This window comes from Acomys minous, assembly GCF_964271855.1.
Source record: "Acomys minous genome assembly, chromosome: 6".
Classification (NCBI taxonomy): Eukaryota; Metazoa; Chordata; class Mammalia; order Rodentia; family Muridae; genus Acomys; species Acomys minous.
The window spans coordinates 51661173-51679491 of record NC_140487.1 but is presented as its reverse complement, the minus strand read 5'-3'; the positions used below and the strand labels follow the sequence as shown (position 1 = coordinate 51679491).

Below are 18319 nucleotides of genomic sequence, written 5' to 3'. Positions count from 1 at the left end.
TATAGTCTTTTTGCTGCTGGAATTCTGGCTGATCTCATTGGTTGAATATACTTACTTTGTTAACCGTCTTCTGATTTCTCTTCACATATCATATGGATCCTGGAAAACTGAGGCTTCCTCACAGAGGATTCAAGACACATCAAGTTGATTAGAAACTAGAGGATACAACTGAGAAGAATTTTCCTCTTTTATTTAAACTTCTGATTTTCTGGGCCATAAGACATGATAGCTTAATAAATATGAGCTGGAGCCAGGTGTGGTAATGCCTGATGTAATCTCAGTACTTAGGAGGCAGAGGTGGGAGGCTTAGGAGTTTAAGGTCATCTTCTGCATCTTAGTTACTTTCTATTGATGTCATGAGACACCTTGACCAGGGCAGCTTGTAGAAGAGTTTATTTGGGGATTATCGTTTCAGAGAGTTGGAGTCCATGATGGCAGAGTGTAGCAGCATAGACTCATGACACCGTCAACAAAGAAGAGCTAAGCTCTTCACGTAGGAGGCAGAAAGAGCTAACTAGGAATGGCACAGGAAAGCTCAATACCTAGTGACACTCCTCCTAGGACAAGGTCACACCTCCTAAGCAGTCAAACCACTATATTCAACTAAGGAGTGACTTTGAGGCCAACCTGGGCTGTGTGAGACCCTGGTCCCAAAAAAGAGAAGAGAGAAAGACGGATGTAGAGGGAGAGAGAAGAAAGAGGAGAAGGAAGAAGAAAAAGAAAAGAAGAAAGATAGGGGATACTACCCAGTGGTGAGATGTTTACCTAGCATATGTGAGGCCCTGGGCTCAATCCTCAGTAATGAAATGAATGAATGAATGAATGACTAGGCAAACAAACAAGTAAATGAATGAATGGGTATGTAAAATAAGCCCTGCTTCATGTCCTGTTTATTGTCTTATACTGTGCCAGGTTTTACTTCTGGACAACCATGCACAGAGGTAGATAGTTTCTTAGTATTCATATTTCATTATGACTTGAAGAATAAGTCTTCCTGTCTTTAAGAAAAGAACACACTGATGAAAGACAGTTGCTTAAAGTATTTTTTTTCCTTTTTGGCTGTTCATCAAGTATGAGACTGATCTTTGCACAGAATTAATTGGGGTTTTGGAAGACATCCAAAGAGTCATAAATGTTATGAGTAAGAGACTGCGGCATCCCGAATCAAATCACATGTCATGGTGGGGAGGATGCCTTGAAGTGTAAAGCCCAGGTGTTCTTGGGTGGGTACTGCACCAGTGCTCTGGACTAGTACTCAGTGACATTTGGGGAGGGTTACATAGGTGATCCCTGGAACACTGGCCCAGGAACATTTAAGGATGCAATTTGGCCTAGCTTGTGTCTTCTTCTCAGCACACCTGAGTGCTGGCTGCTAACAAAGTTCTCTGTAAAATCTGTGGCAACAGTGAGCCTCTTCCGGGGCTCATAGCCTCTGCCAACACTTTGTTTTGTTGTAGCTGTTTCACCCCTAGGGTTAGTAAAAGAAGAGTAGGACTCCTGGAAATGTTTTGGTCTTTTTTTGCCACCTGCTATGTTCTGTGAGGACAGTCCTGGAATTCGGACACTCATGTGCATTTGCAGCTCTTAAGTGTGGCTTTCATGTTAGAGAAGTGAACCTCCCTATGGTTTGCTGTTCCTCCAAAGTGTCTTTTAAGTACATTTTAGGGAGGAGGAGAGTGAGGGAAAATAATTGCTATTTTACCCACTTGTATCTGGGACTGTATGCACGTGTTGTAGATGTGTGTGCACATAGACGGTTGCGCATGCATGTGCACATTCGGTGGAAGCCTGACGTTGACATCAGTTTTCTCCTCTTGATTGTTCTGCCTCTTATTTTTTCAGACAGAGTTTCTCTGGGCCTACAGCTCACTGATTTGGCTAGATTAATAGCCAGTGAACTGCAGGCATGTATTCTGTCGCCAGAGTTTGACACGTTCTGGGGATCTGAGTTCAACTTACTGTGCCTGAGCCATCTCCCAAACCCCTTTGGGACTTCTTGTACCAAAAAACTCATTGAAAATTGGAAACAGTGGTGGACAGTATTACTGTATTAAGGCTTGTCATACAAGTTTGGGGTCCAGAGTTTGATCCTTAGTACCCAAGCAAAACATCCAGGTATGGTGGGCTTGGTATATGTACCAAGGAGGCAGAGACAGACAGATTCCTGAGGCTCGTTGAGTGAGCCTAGATGACTCTCTGAGTTCCAGAATGGGAGACCTTGTATTAGGAAGGAAGGAAGGAAGGAAAGAAGAAATAAATAAATAAATAAATAAATAAATAAATAAAATTGAAAAGTAACACTCATGACACAATAACACTGAGTTTGGCCTCTGGTCCACCCACATGTGCATGTACTCACACAAACATGACCACACACAAAAGAAAGTGTTACGCCAATCACTGTTTACATATGGTAGCAAGACCCATAACTGTTAAGCAACTTGCTTAAGGCCATAGAATGGAGGCATCTGACCCAGAGCTTTATTTATGTCATGTCTATGTCATAGGGCAAGTCCCCATTAGGCAACAATTACTGGTTCCATATGTAGTGAACTGAGAACTCAAACTGGATGTTCCAAAGAATTTGAGGGGAATTAGTAACTACCAGGAAGTGAAAGAGTTTTCTGCTGGGCCAGCCAGCCAGCAGCCTTTGTGTCTGCCTTCCTGGCTCTTGGGTGTGGTGGTGATGGTGAGGGAAGGCTCAGGACTGTCTTGAGTTTAAGGTCTGTTTTATAGGCTGAGACACTCCATTTGGTGGTCCATCAAAGATGGGTTTAGTGATCTCATGCCCATGTTGTGCTTAGGTGTTGGGAGCCTATCAGAGAACAAAACACACAGTGACTCTTGCCCACACAGAGCCTAGGTCCTCACTGATGCCCACACTAGCATGCTTGTCTCTGAGTTAACTGGCCACCTGGGACACTGAGCCACATTAATGTCCTAGAAGCTGACAAGCAAGCTGAATGCTAACACAGAACTCTCTGAGTGGGTATGAGTCTGTCTCTCAGCTCACTAAGATGTTTGTGTCAAAGGAGTTGACTGTCATCATTAGAGTGCTGGCAAGCTGGTGCAGATCCTGGGAATGAGCTGGTCTGCAGCCTGATCCGTTTTCTCCATTAACAGCCCCTGCTTCCCAGCGCAGCATGAAGGGGTCATTTTATTTACATTTATCACGTTTAGTGCCTACTTACTTATGCATCTATGTCTGAGAAAGGTTAGTTAATCAGATGCTGTTTACATAGTTCGTTTTTCTTTTGTTTTTTGAGATAGTGCCAGTGTGTCCCTGATTGGCCGGGAGCTCTGTAGACCACAACGACCTGGTCCACAAGGACAGAGGTTGCTGAGTGTTGGCGAAGATGAGAATCACCTGTAGCTTGACAGGGCGCTGAGTGGCAGCGGGGCTGGCAGGTCTCTTGTTTTCACTATCCTCAGAATCCAGGCCATATTGGGATCACTGTTAAAAGTCTCAGAACAAGGCTCAGGAACTGACATTTTAATTTTCCTTTTTGAGACAGGGTTTCTCTGTGTAGCTTTGGCTGTCCTGGACTCACTTTGTAGGCCAGGCTGGCCTCAAACTCAAAGAATTCGGCCAGCCTCTGCCTCCTGTGTGTTTAGATTAAAGGAGTGCGCCACCACGCCCAACTTTGATTTAAAAAATAAAAATAAAAACTCATAACACATGTACAACATTCTTGCTTTTCTTCTTGGCTAGGGTCTTACTGTCACATAGGGAAGAGAAACAAAGACGTCTGATATCCCCTGTCCCATCAGTCCATCTTCAGTGACCCTGACAGGTTGCAGGATATTTGATCAGACTGTGAGCAACACCCCCCCAACACACACACACACACACACACACACACACACACACACACACACACACACACACACACAGTGTACTGGAAAAACCTGTTTCTAGTTGTAGTGTAGTTCATCCCTAGCACACACCTTTAGTCCAAGAGCTTTCTGTGAACAGGATTAAATAAAGTCAAGCAAAGGTTGCTGGGACTTGAACCCAGGTCCTCTTCAGAAGCGGCAAGCACTCTTAACTGCTGAGCCAGTCTCCAGTCCTGCTCAGCTTAATTTGTAAGGATAACTGCTTAGTGGTTTTTATTATATTCACACTGGGGATGCAGATGTTTTGACAAGACCTTTTTCAAAAACCACAACCACCACCACAACCACCACCACCAGGAGCAGCAGGAACAGAAGTGAATATCAGAACTCTATGTTTTACTATAAATCACAAACATCTCTGTAACTCTTAACTTTGGGCAGACCTCAGATGGTACCTTAGTTTTCCCATTTATATGATGAGAATAAGATTATGACAAGGATTAGCCAATATCTAGAAGCACCAGCACAGCTGAACCATACATGTATATGTATGTATGTGTGTGTACGCACCAGCATATATATATGTATATATGTATGTATATGCCTGATTATGCCCAGCCTGTGTAGGACAGGTTGGCTGTATTATAGATATTTTCTGACTCTAGTATGCTAATATGAGGGCTGTGCATGGTGCAGTTTGTTTTCCTTTTAAAGTTTATGGTAGTTTTCCTTTTCTTGAGTAGTAGGGTGAACCTACTGACCTACGACTATTTATTCTACAGTTCGCTTTCCATGCTGCCTCTTCTGGTGGGAGAGGGCAAGCCGTCATTTGTATAGGTTTGAGTTTCCTGGTCTGCGTTTCTCTTAGGCATGCCATTATTCCATGCGTAATAACTGGGGCAGTGGGTTTGTGCTGAATTGAAATTCAAATTGTACTCGTAATTGGTTTCACGGCTCCTATCAACCTCAGTTTCCTCAAGGGCAACATGAAGATTAGATTACTGGGACATTCCCTTTCACCTCCATTTTGCTTGTGGTCCTTGGATTTCATACCCGGGCTGCTGTGTTCCTTACCACGACACACCTGCTGGTACTGGGGAGGCAAGTGTGTTGCAGCTTGGTGGGTTTGCGCATTGACCCCCTGTGTCTCCCCTTTAGGGAATATCCCTGGCTCGGCCGTGCTGGTGTTTGACATCCATGTGATTGACTTTCACAACCCTTCAGACTCCATCAGCATTACTTCGCACTACAAGCCCCCTGATTGCTCGGTGCTGAGTAAGAAAGGGGACTACCTCAAATACCACTACAACGCCTCGCTCCTGGATGGGACGCTGCTGGACTCCACGTAAGGGTCACCAGAGCCAGATGTGCAGGGAGCCTTTGATCATAGTTCCCACTGCCCTCCTCCTGTCGTCAGGGGTTGTTTGGTTCAATCTTCCTTCCTGTACAGTGCAAGCTTTCTCAGCACTCAGGGCCATATTCTGAGAGTTTCCTACTAACGATCTTCTCCAGTCTAGACGGTTTCTTACCTGTTGGAACTGTCTTTCTCAAGGTCAGCCTATATTTAATAACTTAAACCCTGGGTGCCAGGTGCAGTGACATACACCTGCAACTCTGCTGCGTGGAAAGCTGCAAAAGGAGGTAGAAGGTTAAAGGCAAACATGGGTACAGCGTGAGACCGTTAAGTGAGCCAGGGTCAGAGTCTGGTGCACAGGGCTTTCTTTGTCCTAGTCTTTTTGAACCACTGTGTCCTCACTGGGGTCCCACCCTGCATGGTGGCTCAGGTGGCAGACTGCCTGGCCTCTCTGCTGGCAAATGTTTGTCCCCACTTACTTGTCCTTTCTGTTTTCCATAACATCCCTGAAGTCCTGGGAGGAGTCGCTGCTCCTGCTTCTGCAGTCTCTCAGCACTTTCTGTCTTTCTAACCACCTGGCTTTTAGTAATTTTTTGTGTCTATGATGATTTGAATACTTTAGGGATATCAGATTTGCTTATTCATATTTTTTGTCTGCCCAGAGTATCTGTAGCAAAAAGGAATCATTTTTTTTTTTAAAAAAATAAATGTTAGTTGATGGAAATAAACCTGAAAATCATAGAATAACGTAAGGACAATTTTGCTTCCTGTGACTCCGAATCTCAAGTATCTGGAAATCAAGCCAGTGTTCTGTAGCAAAGAGTCACGTTCAAAGTTTGTATTTCTGGAGAAGGACCTCCGCTGTAGTGCTGAGCCTGAGTTAGGTCTCTGAGACCAGACTTGGAGGGCAGGGAGGGCTTTGTTGATGTACAAGTTGCTGTTGGTTGTGGATGTGGACGTCCCTCTCTTTTTACCTGTCCCTCTGCCTTCTAGCTCCGAGAGGCTGAGGTCTTGCATGCTGAGACACATTCAGTGTGATTTCATCAAATCCAAAAGTCACATATTGTTAGAAATACTGCTTCATGCCTCTTTTAAGAACGCAAAAGTGTTGCCAGGAAACAATGATGCCCTGTCAGTCATAATTACAGGGATGTTAAAATGTGTAGGGAAGAAAATTTCACATTTTAGAATTGATGAGATATATCCTTGGAATACTTGAGGGACACGGTCAGTGGCCCCGATTCACAGAGGTCTGGCTTACAGCAGACCTTGCAGGGTCATCATAGCCACTGATTGTGGACGTACTCTGGGGCAGTGGGAATGACCTGAGAGAGGTCACACATGGGAGAGTGGCCCAGCAGGTCACCGCAGCTGTGGTCAGGGCTACTGTCCGTCTCTGCACTGCTTCTCAGACCAAGAAAGGGGAAGTGGGGCTAGCAGACAAAGGCATTTCTCCTCGTTGGTGTAGGTCATGCTTCTGTGGACCAGAGATCAGCTTTCCTGTCAACTTTCTGCTATGTTTGGTGGACTCTCCAGATTCTTATGGAGTGCAAGCCACAGGAAACAGGGAGCCTTTAAGAGAAACTTTAAGAGAAAGTCTTTGTTCCTTGAGAGTTGTTTGTGTTACGTGTAAATCCATAGGCAAGAGCTGTGGCCGCACATTTGCTGGTCTCTTTTGTGTGTGAGATTCCAAATAAAGGAATTATATGAAGGGAGATGGCAGGCACCTACTTTCCCCGTGCCGCCTCAAACTCTACGTGGGTACAATAAACGCAACCAATTCAGCGATGTGGGTACTTGTTATCAAGGCAAGTGTAGCTGCTTGTCTTAGTTAGGGTTACCATCGCTGTGATGAGACACTATGACCCAGGCAACGTGGGGGAGGAAAGGGCTTCTTTGGCTTACATTTAAATATCACTGTTCATCATCAAAGGCAGTCAGGAACAGGGCAGGCCAGGAACCTGAAAGCAGAGGCTGATATAGAGGCCATTTGAGGAGGACCCTGCAGGTGTCCAGGCAGAGCCGTGCACTGCAAAGGTATGAGAATGAGAACTTGGTTCAGTGTGACCTCGCTGACCTGGATCAAGACTTCGGGGAGTGTGATACCAGCTGGTTTATCCCCAACATATTTAAACACAGAATAATTTGGGAAAAAAAAGTTTCCTGGTAAATACAGTCCTTGGCGCACAAGGAATTATAATTATATCAAAACTTGATTCAGGATCCGTGTCCTTTCTTCCAAGAAGAAGGGTTCTAGAGGTAGGCTCCCTCTGCTAGCTTAATGGCCTAGGGAAGGCTCTGGCCTGGTCTCAGTAGTCATGCAGCTAGTGTAGGGGTCATTTGGCCTATTAGCTACCTCTGATCCTGGATGTGGGAGCTTGGAGGAACCTCTGGATTTAAGGGTCGTTTAGATTACTAGCCACCTCTGGTCTTGGCTGTAGGGGTTTGACATGGCCGGGCCCAACAGATAACAGATCACCAGGGTATCAATCACTTCCAGTCCCCAGCTTTCTGGAAAAACAGGTTATATGTCCTTCCCTTTGAAAGAACAATCCTGGGTGCTTAGTATTCCTGCAGTTCTCTGGAGATCTGTGGGTGCAAGGACATTGTGCCCCACAGCCATGGTGGAGGGGTGCTGCTTACTACCTTCCTCCCCCAAGGCTTGCTCAGCTTGCTTTCCTATAGAACCCAGGACCGGCAGCTCAGGGATGGCAAGACTGTCTGGGCTGGGCCCACTCTCATCAATCACTAGTTAAGAAAATGCCTTACAAGGCATGTCTACAGCTGGATCTTATGGAGACATTTTCTTCCCCTGCCACCCCGCCCACCCCTTTGGTTTTTCAAGGCAGGTTTCTCTGTGTAGTAGCCCTTGTTCTGTGTAGACCAGACAGATCTCAAACTCTCTGAGACCCACCTGTCTCTGTCTCCTGAGTGATGGGATTAATGGTGTATGCCACCACCATTTTCCCTCCAGACATTTTCTTAATTGAGGATCCCTTTTCTCCAGTGACACTAGCTTGTGTCAAGTTGACATAAAACTAGCCAGTGTAATGCTGCTTCTAGGGGACGTGCAAATTTCAGTGGGCGACTGGGCAAGGAGCCAGAGAGCTAAGGGAGCTCATGACAGGAAGCAGGAAGCCTGGGGTCAGGGCTGGGAGAACACAGAAATCACAAAATGAGTAAATAAACAAAAATAAAAAGATCCCAGAGAAAAGCAGCAATGGAGTTTTTGCTTAGAGGATTCTCTTAAAAAAAAAAAAAAATATATATATATATATATACATATACATGTACACTAACATGCCAGAAGAGGGCATCAGATCACATTATAGACGGATGTGAGCCATCATGTGGTTGCTGGGAATTGAACTCAGGACCTCTGGAAGAGCAGGGAATGCTCTTAACCACTGAGCCATCTAGAGGATTCTCTTAATGTCTGTATATTTCAAATGGACATTTGTTACTGTATATGCGATGTCTTGAATATTCTGTAAGACTCAGAGACCTGTGCTACCTCCAGCTGGGACCTAGAGACAGGCAGTATGGAGACTCCTGGTTGCTGAGAGAGGCTTGACCGAGGTGGCTTCTCCGCAGGCCTCTCCTGAGGACATCCTGTGCTGGTGTTGGCTCTGTGTCAGTTTCCTTCCAAGTTAGGGTAAGTGCATGGCCATCTTGGGTTTGCTGAGCCCTGAACATCAGCTGGCCTTGGGAAAGAGGGAAGGAAGTGGCCATCCTGGGCTGTGGAGGCTGGGAGGCCCCAGGGGACTGTAACCCTAAGGAGATACCTGTTTCTAGCCACCACCTGGTGATGAGTACCAAGGGACAGCAGGATATTTCTTCCTTGAGAATGAAGAACAAAGTAGTTGTTGTTTGTCTCTATGGAAGTGTAGGTTTGGAATAATAGATTGATCTTTAGTCATAGCTGAGGCTATAGTGCCAACATTTTCCCTAAGGTTCCCAGGATCCCTGAACTTTGTGGTTAATGAAATTCTCAGCGGGACCAGCCCCTCACACCCTTTTCTTTGCTTTCCACTATATCAAGCATATTTATCATTCACAATTATTATTATCACTACATTATAGACAAGGTTACATTTTTCAGGTCAAATGAAGCTACAGGACCAGGCTTCTTTTGAGTGCTCTCAATGGCTGGTCACCTCCCTAGCCCAGGAACGAGGATTCTAACTGAGGCCTTGAATTTAAAATCCTGAGCCTGGTGCTTGCCTGCCTTGCTAGCACTTTGGAGGAGTCTGAGGCAGGAGGATCAGAACTTTGAGCTCATCCTGTTACTGCAAAATGATTTAGAGACCGTGCTGGGCTACATAGCGTTTCTAAACAAACCAGTAATAGATATAATAACATCCAGGCTCCTAACTACCTTATGTGTACCACACCCTCATAAAATGCCTGTCTAGATATAAAGAAGTTAGTTTTGGAGCCATTGGAGTGCCCCGACCTGCAGGGTTCGACTAAAACTCGGGAAAGAGGTCACCTGTGGAGAAATGCAAGACACAAGGAAGGAGAGCAAGTCTGATTGATCCAGCTCTCAACTTTATTAGTCAGGCAGCAGCTTTTATAATTCAGAAGGCAGGGAGACATATTGCTATAGCAACGCAGTTGCAGGTTTTTCTCAAAACATAGGGATTTCCAGGCAGGATCATGACGTCCTGCTACGCAGGATATCTTGCTTTGTCTTCATCTAGCCTTAGTCTAACTGTTGACTCACAACAGGGTCGCTCCATCCCTATCTCTCTTTAGTCTAACTGTTGACTCACAACAGGGTCGCTCCATCCCTATCTGTCTTTAGCTGCTGACTCACAACAGGATCGCTCCATCCCTATCTGTCTTTAGCTGCTGACTCACAACAGGGTCAGCTAGTTTCTGGTGAAAGGTAAGCTCTGGGAAAGACAGAGACTTAAAGGTGCAGACTTGGACAAGATGGCTGAACATTGGTCATATGGCCAACATTGGAGAGTCAGTCGTCAGCAGGAGTTTGTTCACTGTAGCTCTGTAGCTCCCTCCTCCTTCATTTTGCCAGAATTCTCGTTGGGTTCCCCATGGCAGTCCCATGCCACGGTCCCATACTGGCAGGCTCCTATACTGTGGAAGGGACTTTTTTTTTTTGTCTTGATTTTCATGCCCTTGTCTGTTTAGAAGAGGCAGACTGGTTGTTTTGCCAAGTGTGTCCAGCCGTGAGTCTGTGTGACATTTCTTCCAGAACTGTACATCTTGAGTAGAAGACCCTCTGTCTCCATTGCCAGGTATACACTTCCTGCAAGGTATACACTTCCTGCCACCATTGGTAGGTGTACGTTTCCTGCCGCCACTGACCGGAACGCATTTCTTCTCTTTCTCTCAGGTGGAGTTTAGGCAAAACGTACAACATTGTGTTGGGGTCTGGACAAGTGGTGCTGGGCATGGACATGGGTCTGAGAGAGATGTGCGTGGGAGAGAAGCGGACGGTGATCATCCCGCCCCACCTGGGCTATGGAGAGGCTGGTGTGGGTGAGTGATGGTGTTTAGGGATGCTGGGAAAGTAACACTACAGTGTGCTTCTTCCTTGTTGAAACTGAAGGCTTTGTGGGTCCTTCTTAGGAAAACTTAAGGAGTTTTGAGGGTTTTTGGTAAAAGACCCTGTAGATTTTGTTGAAAGACCATTTTGCTGTCCCTGACTGCCTTGAGAAACAGCAAGAATACGCACTACTGGGCTGCAGGTTCGTCTCGCCAGGCCCTAGAGGAGAGTATTAGGGTGATTTGGGGTTGGGCTGCCTGCTTCTTTGGAACTGTTTACTGGGTCCTGCAGGCCATTGCTGTGCACTGCTCTGGAGTCTGTAAGTCACAGAAGATGCTGCACGGCAGAGATGCTTTCAGTTCTGAGAATGTGAGCCTCTGCATCCTCACGGTGGTAATGGTTTACTGTATTGTTTTGTGATTCCAGAGCATTCCTTGACAGCAGTTTTCACACTGCTGATAGCCAGCATTGGAGGATGCCAGCTTATAAAAGTGATTGTCGTGCTGGGTTGGTTTTCTTTTATAAATTTTTTTAAAAAAGATATATCATGTACTGTCTGCTCTTCTTGCTTATTCCAGAAGAAGTGCTTCAAAGAGTGTGTGTGTATTCTTTGAGTCTTTTCTTATAATGTAATAATTATATTATATACTATATATAAAGTATAATCTAGTGGAAAAGCTTATGCTTGGCATTCATGAGGCCCTGGGTTTAATCTCTAGCATCAAAACTCAAAAATGAATTTAAAAATATAACTTATAATTTTAAATAATGCATAATGTATATATTCGTACACTTAGACTACTTCTTTTGGATGTTATTGTGTATACTGACCTTGAATTGCATATACTTTTCAGGCATTGTTATTGTCCTTAAAGTTCAGCTAATAAATTTATTCTAAAATTCTGTAACGGGGGCTGAGAGACATCTCAGCAATACGGTGCTTGCTGTACATGTGTGAGGCCCTTGTCTGATCGCCAACACTTCTAAAGAAAGAAAGGTTGAGTGTTTTGATTTTACCCAAAAACACAGTAAGGAATACTTTTTTTTCTATGGACGCTAGAGTTTTGTTTTCTGAAGCAACATTTTATTACATAGCCCAGGCTGACCTCAGACTTCAGTCGAAAGTCTTCTTGCCTCAGCCTCCCAAGTGCTAGGATTATATAGGCATGGGCCAACACACCAGGCCTAAGAATTATATTCTATCTTTCATTATTCCACATTAACACAGGATTTATTCATTTGTGTGTGTGTGTGTGTGTGTGTGTGTGTGTGTGTGTGTGTGCATGTTTGAATGGGTTGTGTGTATGTATATATGTGTATATGTGGTGCCAGAAGGCAGTTCTGAGTGTCTCTCTTAGGTGACATCCACTTGCTGTTTGAAATAGGGTTTCACAGTGACCCTAAGTAAGGTGGTTGGCCAGACAGCAGGCCCAGGGATCTGACTGTCTCTGCCTCTTCTCAACTTCTCCAGTGCTAGGGATAGGATTATTAGTGTGTGCTACCATGTCTGGCTTAAATGCTTTATTTAACTTGCATTTCTTTGTTTATTTTGTGTGTGTGTGTGTGTGTGTGTGTGTGTGTGTGTGTGTGTGTATGCATGTGCATGCGTGTGTATGTGTGAAGGTCAGAAGCAAAATTGTGGAGTAAGTTTTCTCCTACCAGGTGGTTCCTGGAAATCTTACTGAGACCCTCAAGTTTGGTGGGAAACACTTTTATGCTGAGCCATTTTTGCCTGCCCATGTCTGACACAGAAATTGAGAACTTACCTTAGGCTATCTCGTAGTCTCTATATTGAATTTGTGTGTAAAGTGAGACCCAGGTTTCATGAAACAACAGCCATCCTTGCTGAATGGGGTATTCAGGGATCTAGCTTATTTTATTCCTTGAAAAAAAAAAAAAAAAAAAAAAAAAGGCTACACATCCCCCTTTAAGCTGATCGCAGGCGTCCATGAGGGCACTAGGCCTACTGCAGCTGACAACTATTAGCTTCCTTGGGTGAGGCAGCTGGAGACAGGAGAGCAGCACAGGTGGGTGGTCTGTGTTTACCACCATGCTCCGCTTTGTTGGCTAGACGGAGAGGTGCCTGGCAGTGCAGTCCTGGTGTTTGACATTGAGCTGCTGGAGCTTGTGTCTGGCCTTCCGGAAGGGTACATGTTCATATGGAACGGCCAAGTGTCTCCAAACCTCTTTGAAGAAATTGACAAGGACGGCAATGGAGAAGTCCTCCTGGAGGAGGTAAGTGGCCTTGGTAGGGGGCTCAGAAGTTGTCCAGGGGCCTTCTGAGGGCAGGGGTCCACTCTGTGTCAGGGACAGAGCTGGCCGTGCAGATTTCTTGCGATGGTTGTGACTAGCACATGGGTTTTACACACGTCCTCACTTGAAGGAGTGGAGTTCCTGAGAGGTGTAGGGCCTTCAGTTCCCAGTCACGGGGTACTCGCTGCAGGTTTGCCTGGTGTTTCTGCACAGGTTCTCCAGCCCGACCCTCGCAAACAGCCATGTGAAGAGCATTCTTATGTTTTAGAAGAACCTGCAGAGTAGTTTCCCAAGGTCTCAACTTGCCAGGGTTTGAGCCAGGGTCACAGCTTCATGGAGCTGAGCAGCTGTCTTTTCTGCTGCCATGGTTCAGGGAGATAGAGCTCACGGTTCACTCCCCTTTGCTTACTCAAGCACATGGCATGCGCACTCCAGTCTTAGCCCTTTGTCTTTCTACACTATCAGCTTTTCCTAGACCTGGAACATTCCATTTATGTTTTGTTTCTCATTTTTTTTGTTTTGTTTTGTTTCGTTTTGTTGTTGTTTTTCTCTCCATTCCCCTTTGTGTTTGAGACATAGTCTCAGTGGGTTGCCAAGGCCACCCTGCAACTTGTAAATAATACTCTCTTGCTTCAACATCCCATGTGTTGAGGTGATAGACACACACCGTCATGCCCAGTACAATTATTTTATTGTTTCCAGTGTTTTCACTTCTTTGCTCCTTTTATAGCAAAACCCCAAGAGACTTGTCCGTTCTACTTTCCTTTTATCTTCTGCTCTCATTTATGTGTGTGTGTGTGTTTAAATGTATTCTTTTTTTTTATCTGTTCTTTTGTTTTGAGATGAGGTTTTGTTCTGAGGCTGAGGCTGGCCTTGAACTCACTGTCTTCCTGCCTCAGCCCCCTGAGTGCTGGAAATACAAGTATGCACCCTTGTGCCTCACTTTACTTTGCTTTTGTGAGACTGATTCTTCCGGTCTTGCCCAGGCTAGCCCTGAATTCTTGAGTTCAATTCATCTTCCTTCCCAGTCGCTGGGACTTCAGCTTTCTTCTGCAAGTGTGTGTGTGTGTGTGTGTGTGTGTGTGTGTGTGTGTCTCTAGCTTTCCATTCTTTATTTTATATGTATGGAGATTTTGCTTGCATGTATGTCTGTACCACATGCATACAGGCCAGAAGAGGGTGTCACATCTTCTGGGACTGGGGATGTTACAGATGGTTGTGAGCCACCTTTTGAGGGGCTGGAGGTCAAAGGCAGGTCCTTGAAAAGGCTAGCTGGTCTTCTTTCCCACCGAGCCATCTTTCCTATCTTATCCATCATTCTTTATTTTTCTTCTTCTAGATGATACGAAGTTTATTAAATAAACATGGGGGAGAAGGAAAGGAGGGAGGGACTACGAGAGAGAGAGAGAGAGAGAGAGAGAGAGAGAGAGAGAGAGAGAGAGAGAGAGAGAGAGAATATCCAGTCTTTTTTTAAAGCCACTCTTGTTAAGCCTTTGTGCCTCCATGCCACTGACCCTGGTCCTGCCTCTTCAGCACGGCTGCTGAGCACGGCTGCAGGACCCTCTTCAGCATGGCTGCTGCTGAGCACTACTGCAGGACCCTCTCTTGCTCCCATGATTGCTGAGTGGCAGTTCCTTCCCAGACCTCTTCTCTGCTGTATCTGGGGAAGGTGTCAGGCTAGACCCTGGACTGTATTCTTTATTCTTTCCTACCTCCTCCTGTCTTGGTGTTACCAGGTCCCTTGGCTTCATTACCCCTTCATATGTCGTTCAGATTTGCAGCTTCAGCCCAGGCTTACTTCCCCAGTTCGCATCTCTATCCCACTACCTGCTTTCCCTCTTCGTTCATTGAACCTTGATCCTTGTCCTGTCCCTGTCCTAAGGCTGGCTCACCTTGAGCTTCTCCATCACAGTCACAGCTCCTTCCATCGCGTTATCCACAGAGGTCCATCTCCAAGTCTCCGTATGGCTGCCAGGGCCCTCACCATCTGCTTGCTTCCACCTCCTCAGAAGCTACTCTTTCTTTGCTTGTGTGGTCCAGTGCACATGTTCTGAGAGCCTGCGAGGCAGGCTTCTACCCTCTGAACCAACTGCTCTCTATTCTTAGAACAGACTTGACTCAGACAACTGTTTGGCTCATTCCCTGACTTCCTTCGAGTCTTTGCACAAGTCTCCTTGGCCTCAGAGGTTCTACTGTGACCACCAAATTTACTGTTTTAACTCACTCTCCCTATCTAACCTTGCCTTGTTTTCTCTCTCCACTCTCTGTTTCGGTGAACATCCCACTTTATAACTTGAGTATAATTTACTTATTATATTCACGTAGAATGTAAATATCACAGGGCAGTTTTGTTTATGATGTGTCCCATGAATTTAGAATGATGTTTGGGACATGGTAGATGCTGGTAGGTTTTTTGTTTTTTGTTTTGTTTTGTTTTGTTTTGTTGCTAATGAATGGAATGTGTGGCTGCAACACTGTTTTTGGAGGGGTCAGCCTCAGGTGGGAAGTTAAAGCTATTCTGGTGCCTGAAGCATAATTGGATACCCAGATCCTAAGGACTCTTGAGGTTCTTTAGCTGTGGGATTTAAAAACATTTAAATATTATTTTATTTTAAAAATTATATGTATGTATGTGTGTGTGTGAAAGTGAGCACGTACACAACAGGCACCCGAGAGAACCTCAGATACCCTGGGGCTGGAGGTACAGCGGTTGTGAGGTACCCAACATGAGTCTTCACTGCTCATCCTTCTCCCTAGTCCCTAGGCCAGGGGTGTCCAGCTGCACCTCAGGAAGGAAGGTGCATGTAGTTCCCAAGGATACCTTGGCTTGAAAGTGCAGAGTTGCTCTTCCATTCCCCACCACTTGCCACATGCCACGGTATCTCAGGCTTGGCTCTTTCTTTGCTTGTGTGGTCCAGTGCACATGTTCTGAGAGCCTGCCCTTTCTCACATTTGTCCTGTCCCATTTCCAGTTCTCGGAGTACATTCATGCCCAAGTGGCGACAGGCAAAGGGAAGCTGGCTCCTGGCTTTAACGCTGAGATGATCGTGAAGAACATGTTCACCAACCAGGACCGGAACGGAGACGGGAAGGTCACGGCCGAGGAATTTAAGCTCAAAGATCAGGAAGCCAAACACGATGAACTGTAAGACTGACATGGCCCAGTTTGTGCTAAGGAGTGCATGGCACAAAGAGAGCTGTCGTGGTAGAGCACGCTTCAAGGTGTGAAGATGTCTAGGCGGGTTTGATGAAATTAGCCATTAGTAGGTGGGCCATGTAGTACCTGCTGCATCCACTGCGTGGACTGACATCCATGGTGAGAACTCGGGTGGATTTCCAGTAATAGTAAATAGAATCTGTGCAGAGCGCCTTGGCATGGGAAGGGCACTGCCAGCCTGTATTTATGAATCTTCTGGGAGGTAATGTTACTAAAGGAAAATTATTTCATAGGAGACATAGCTGTCTTGGAGGTAACAGAAGTACCCAGGAGCCTATCTAAAGAGATTGAAATTTTCTTTTTTAATCCTGCTGGTGTCTTAAAAAAAATGTTCAACATGTAGGCAGAAAGATAAAGGGCACACACACGCCAGCAAGATTCTTTGACAGCAGCTGTTGCTCTTCTCAGTGTTCTGCAAAGCTCTGGCGATAGCAAGCCATGTGCGCCAGGCATCCCCTGTCACCTTTCCTACAAATCCCCACTTCATACTTGTTCAGGTCACTCCCTACACTGATGGCCTGCCAATTGGCAGTGTCACTTGAAGGTTAACAGGAAGGAGCCTCCTGGACAGGAAAATACCCAGACCAAATGGAAGCTGTCTTAGCCCAGGAGTAGAGGATTTGACCCGATTTTGCTAAGGAGAGTTATCTGCCTGGCTCTTCCTTGTCTTCTGGACACATTTCTGTAGGGCTCTCTCTCCACTCAGCACTCCTCTGGTTAGGTAGATGTATGTAGGGCTGATGTGTGGGTCTCACTGACCAACAGAAAATTTTACTGTGACTAAAGTGGATGTGTTATCTCCACAAATGAAGGTGACATTTTCTGCCATTCATTTGTGTCTTGGAGGGCAATTTGGGCCTCCTGATGTAGAAAAGCAATAATAAGATTCAGGCCAGCCTGTTCCCACGCCACGTGGTAGCCATGTTCCTGCCTTATGTTCTCTGTTCTCAAGTGGCGTTGACACTTACCCTGAAGTAATTAAGTTTTCCTTTCAAAGTGATTCCCCTCCCTAGCCAACCCCACCCCCCCCCCACCCCACCCCCCAATTTAAACTGTTTTGTACTGATGTTGCCCCGAGATAGTTCATGCGAATGCTGTGCACTCATTCAATGGAATTAATGATGGAACCCTGATTTTTTTTCCTGATATAAAAATGTTGAATCATATCATCTGGCTTTGTGGTGCTTTATTTGAAGGTGGAGAGGATCTTATGAGGATGCACTGTGCAGTCAGAGTCCGCTTGACAAAACCTCGCCAGGACACCATTGCATCTATTACAGAGCACTGTATAGGGCACTGGGACAGCCAGTGCTGGTGGGAGTGGATGAGCTGGCAGGAAACACATTAGATGGGGTAATTAAAAGGACTATTTACAGGTGTAGGCAGATATTGTGAAGATTAGGGCTGCTTAACAATATCCGGGAGCTGTGTGCCATTCCTGGGCCTGCAGGTTAAGGTGAGTGAGCTGAGCAGAGCTGCTTGATTGTGTGTGCGGAGGCATCCAGCTACCCACAGAGCACTGGCTGGCACTGCAGCCTAGTGAAGAGGAAGAGCCACCAGCTCTTCTCACTCTCCCGTCTCCTGCCTACCGTTGGCTCTCATCGCGTGAACAGCAACCTAACACAGGGAAAGGAGCTCAGGGACTGGGTTTCCCTAAGGCCTTATAAATGTGCCGTTTGTAAAGAGTGAGGTTTGGGGAAGTGGCAGAGTTCCTGCCGTACAAGCACGGGAACCTGAGGATTCCCAGAATCCACATATAAAAGCTGGATGTGGTCCCGAGTGTGTATAGTCCTGGTGCTGAGGAGTAAAACAGAACATCCTGGGTTTCAGAGTGGCTAGTAGCAGCCCAGTGAGGTCATATAGCAAGACCCCTCTATCCTGTCAGAGATAGACACACGGACAGACAGACACACACGAGAGAGAGAGACAGAGAGAGAGAAAGAGAGAAGAGAGAGAGAGAGAGAGAGAGAGAGAGAGAGAGAGAGAGAGAGAGAGAGAGAGAGCGAGAGCCCTAAGTACTCACTGGTTTTGCTGTCCACTACTTTACTATCTTAGGCTTCCAGAACTGGGTATTTATTTTAAAGTCCTTTCCTGTGGGCTTTCCTAAGGAACTGGAAGCTTTTTTTGTTTCATAAAGAAGGTGCTG

General features: G+C 45.8%; 1 protein-coding gene across 1 annotated transcript in view; it reads left to right on the top strand.

The window, feature by feature from the left end:
• The window catches only part of FKBP9 (FKBP prolyl isomerase 9), a 48581-nt gene extending 31242 nt beyond the window's left edge, over window positions 1-17339 (top strand). Inside the window, exons 7-10 of the mRNA XM_084786994.1 lie at window positions 4996-5182; window positions 10551-10696; window positions 12775-12938; window positions 15929-17339. Of these exons, the coding sequence (XP_084643120.1) occupies window positions 4996-5182; window positions 10551-10696; window positions 12775-12938; window positions 15929-16105 (674 nt within the window). The 3' untranslated portion in view covers window positions 16106-17339. The remainder of the gene's footprint in view (window positions 1-4995; window positions 5183-10550; window positions 10697-12774; window positions 12939-15928) is intronic.
• The last annotated feature ends 980 nt before the right edge of the window (window positions 17340-18319 follow it).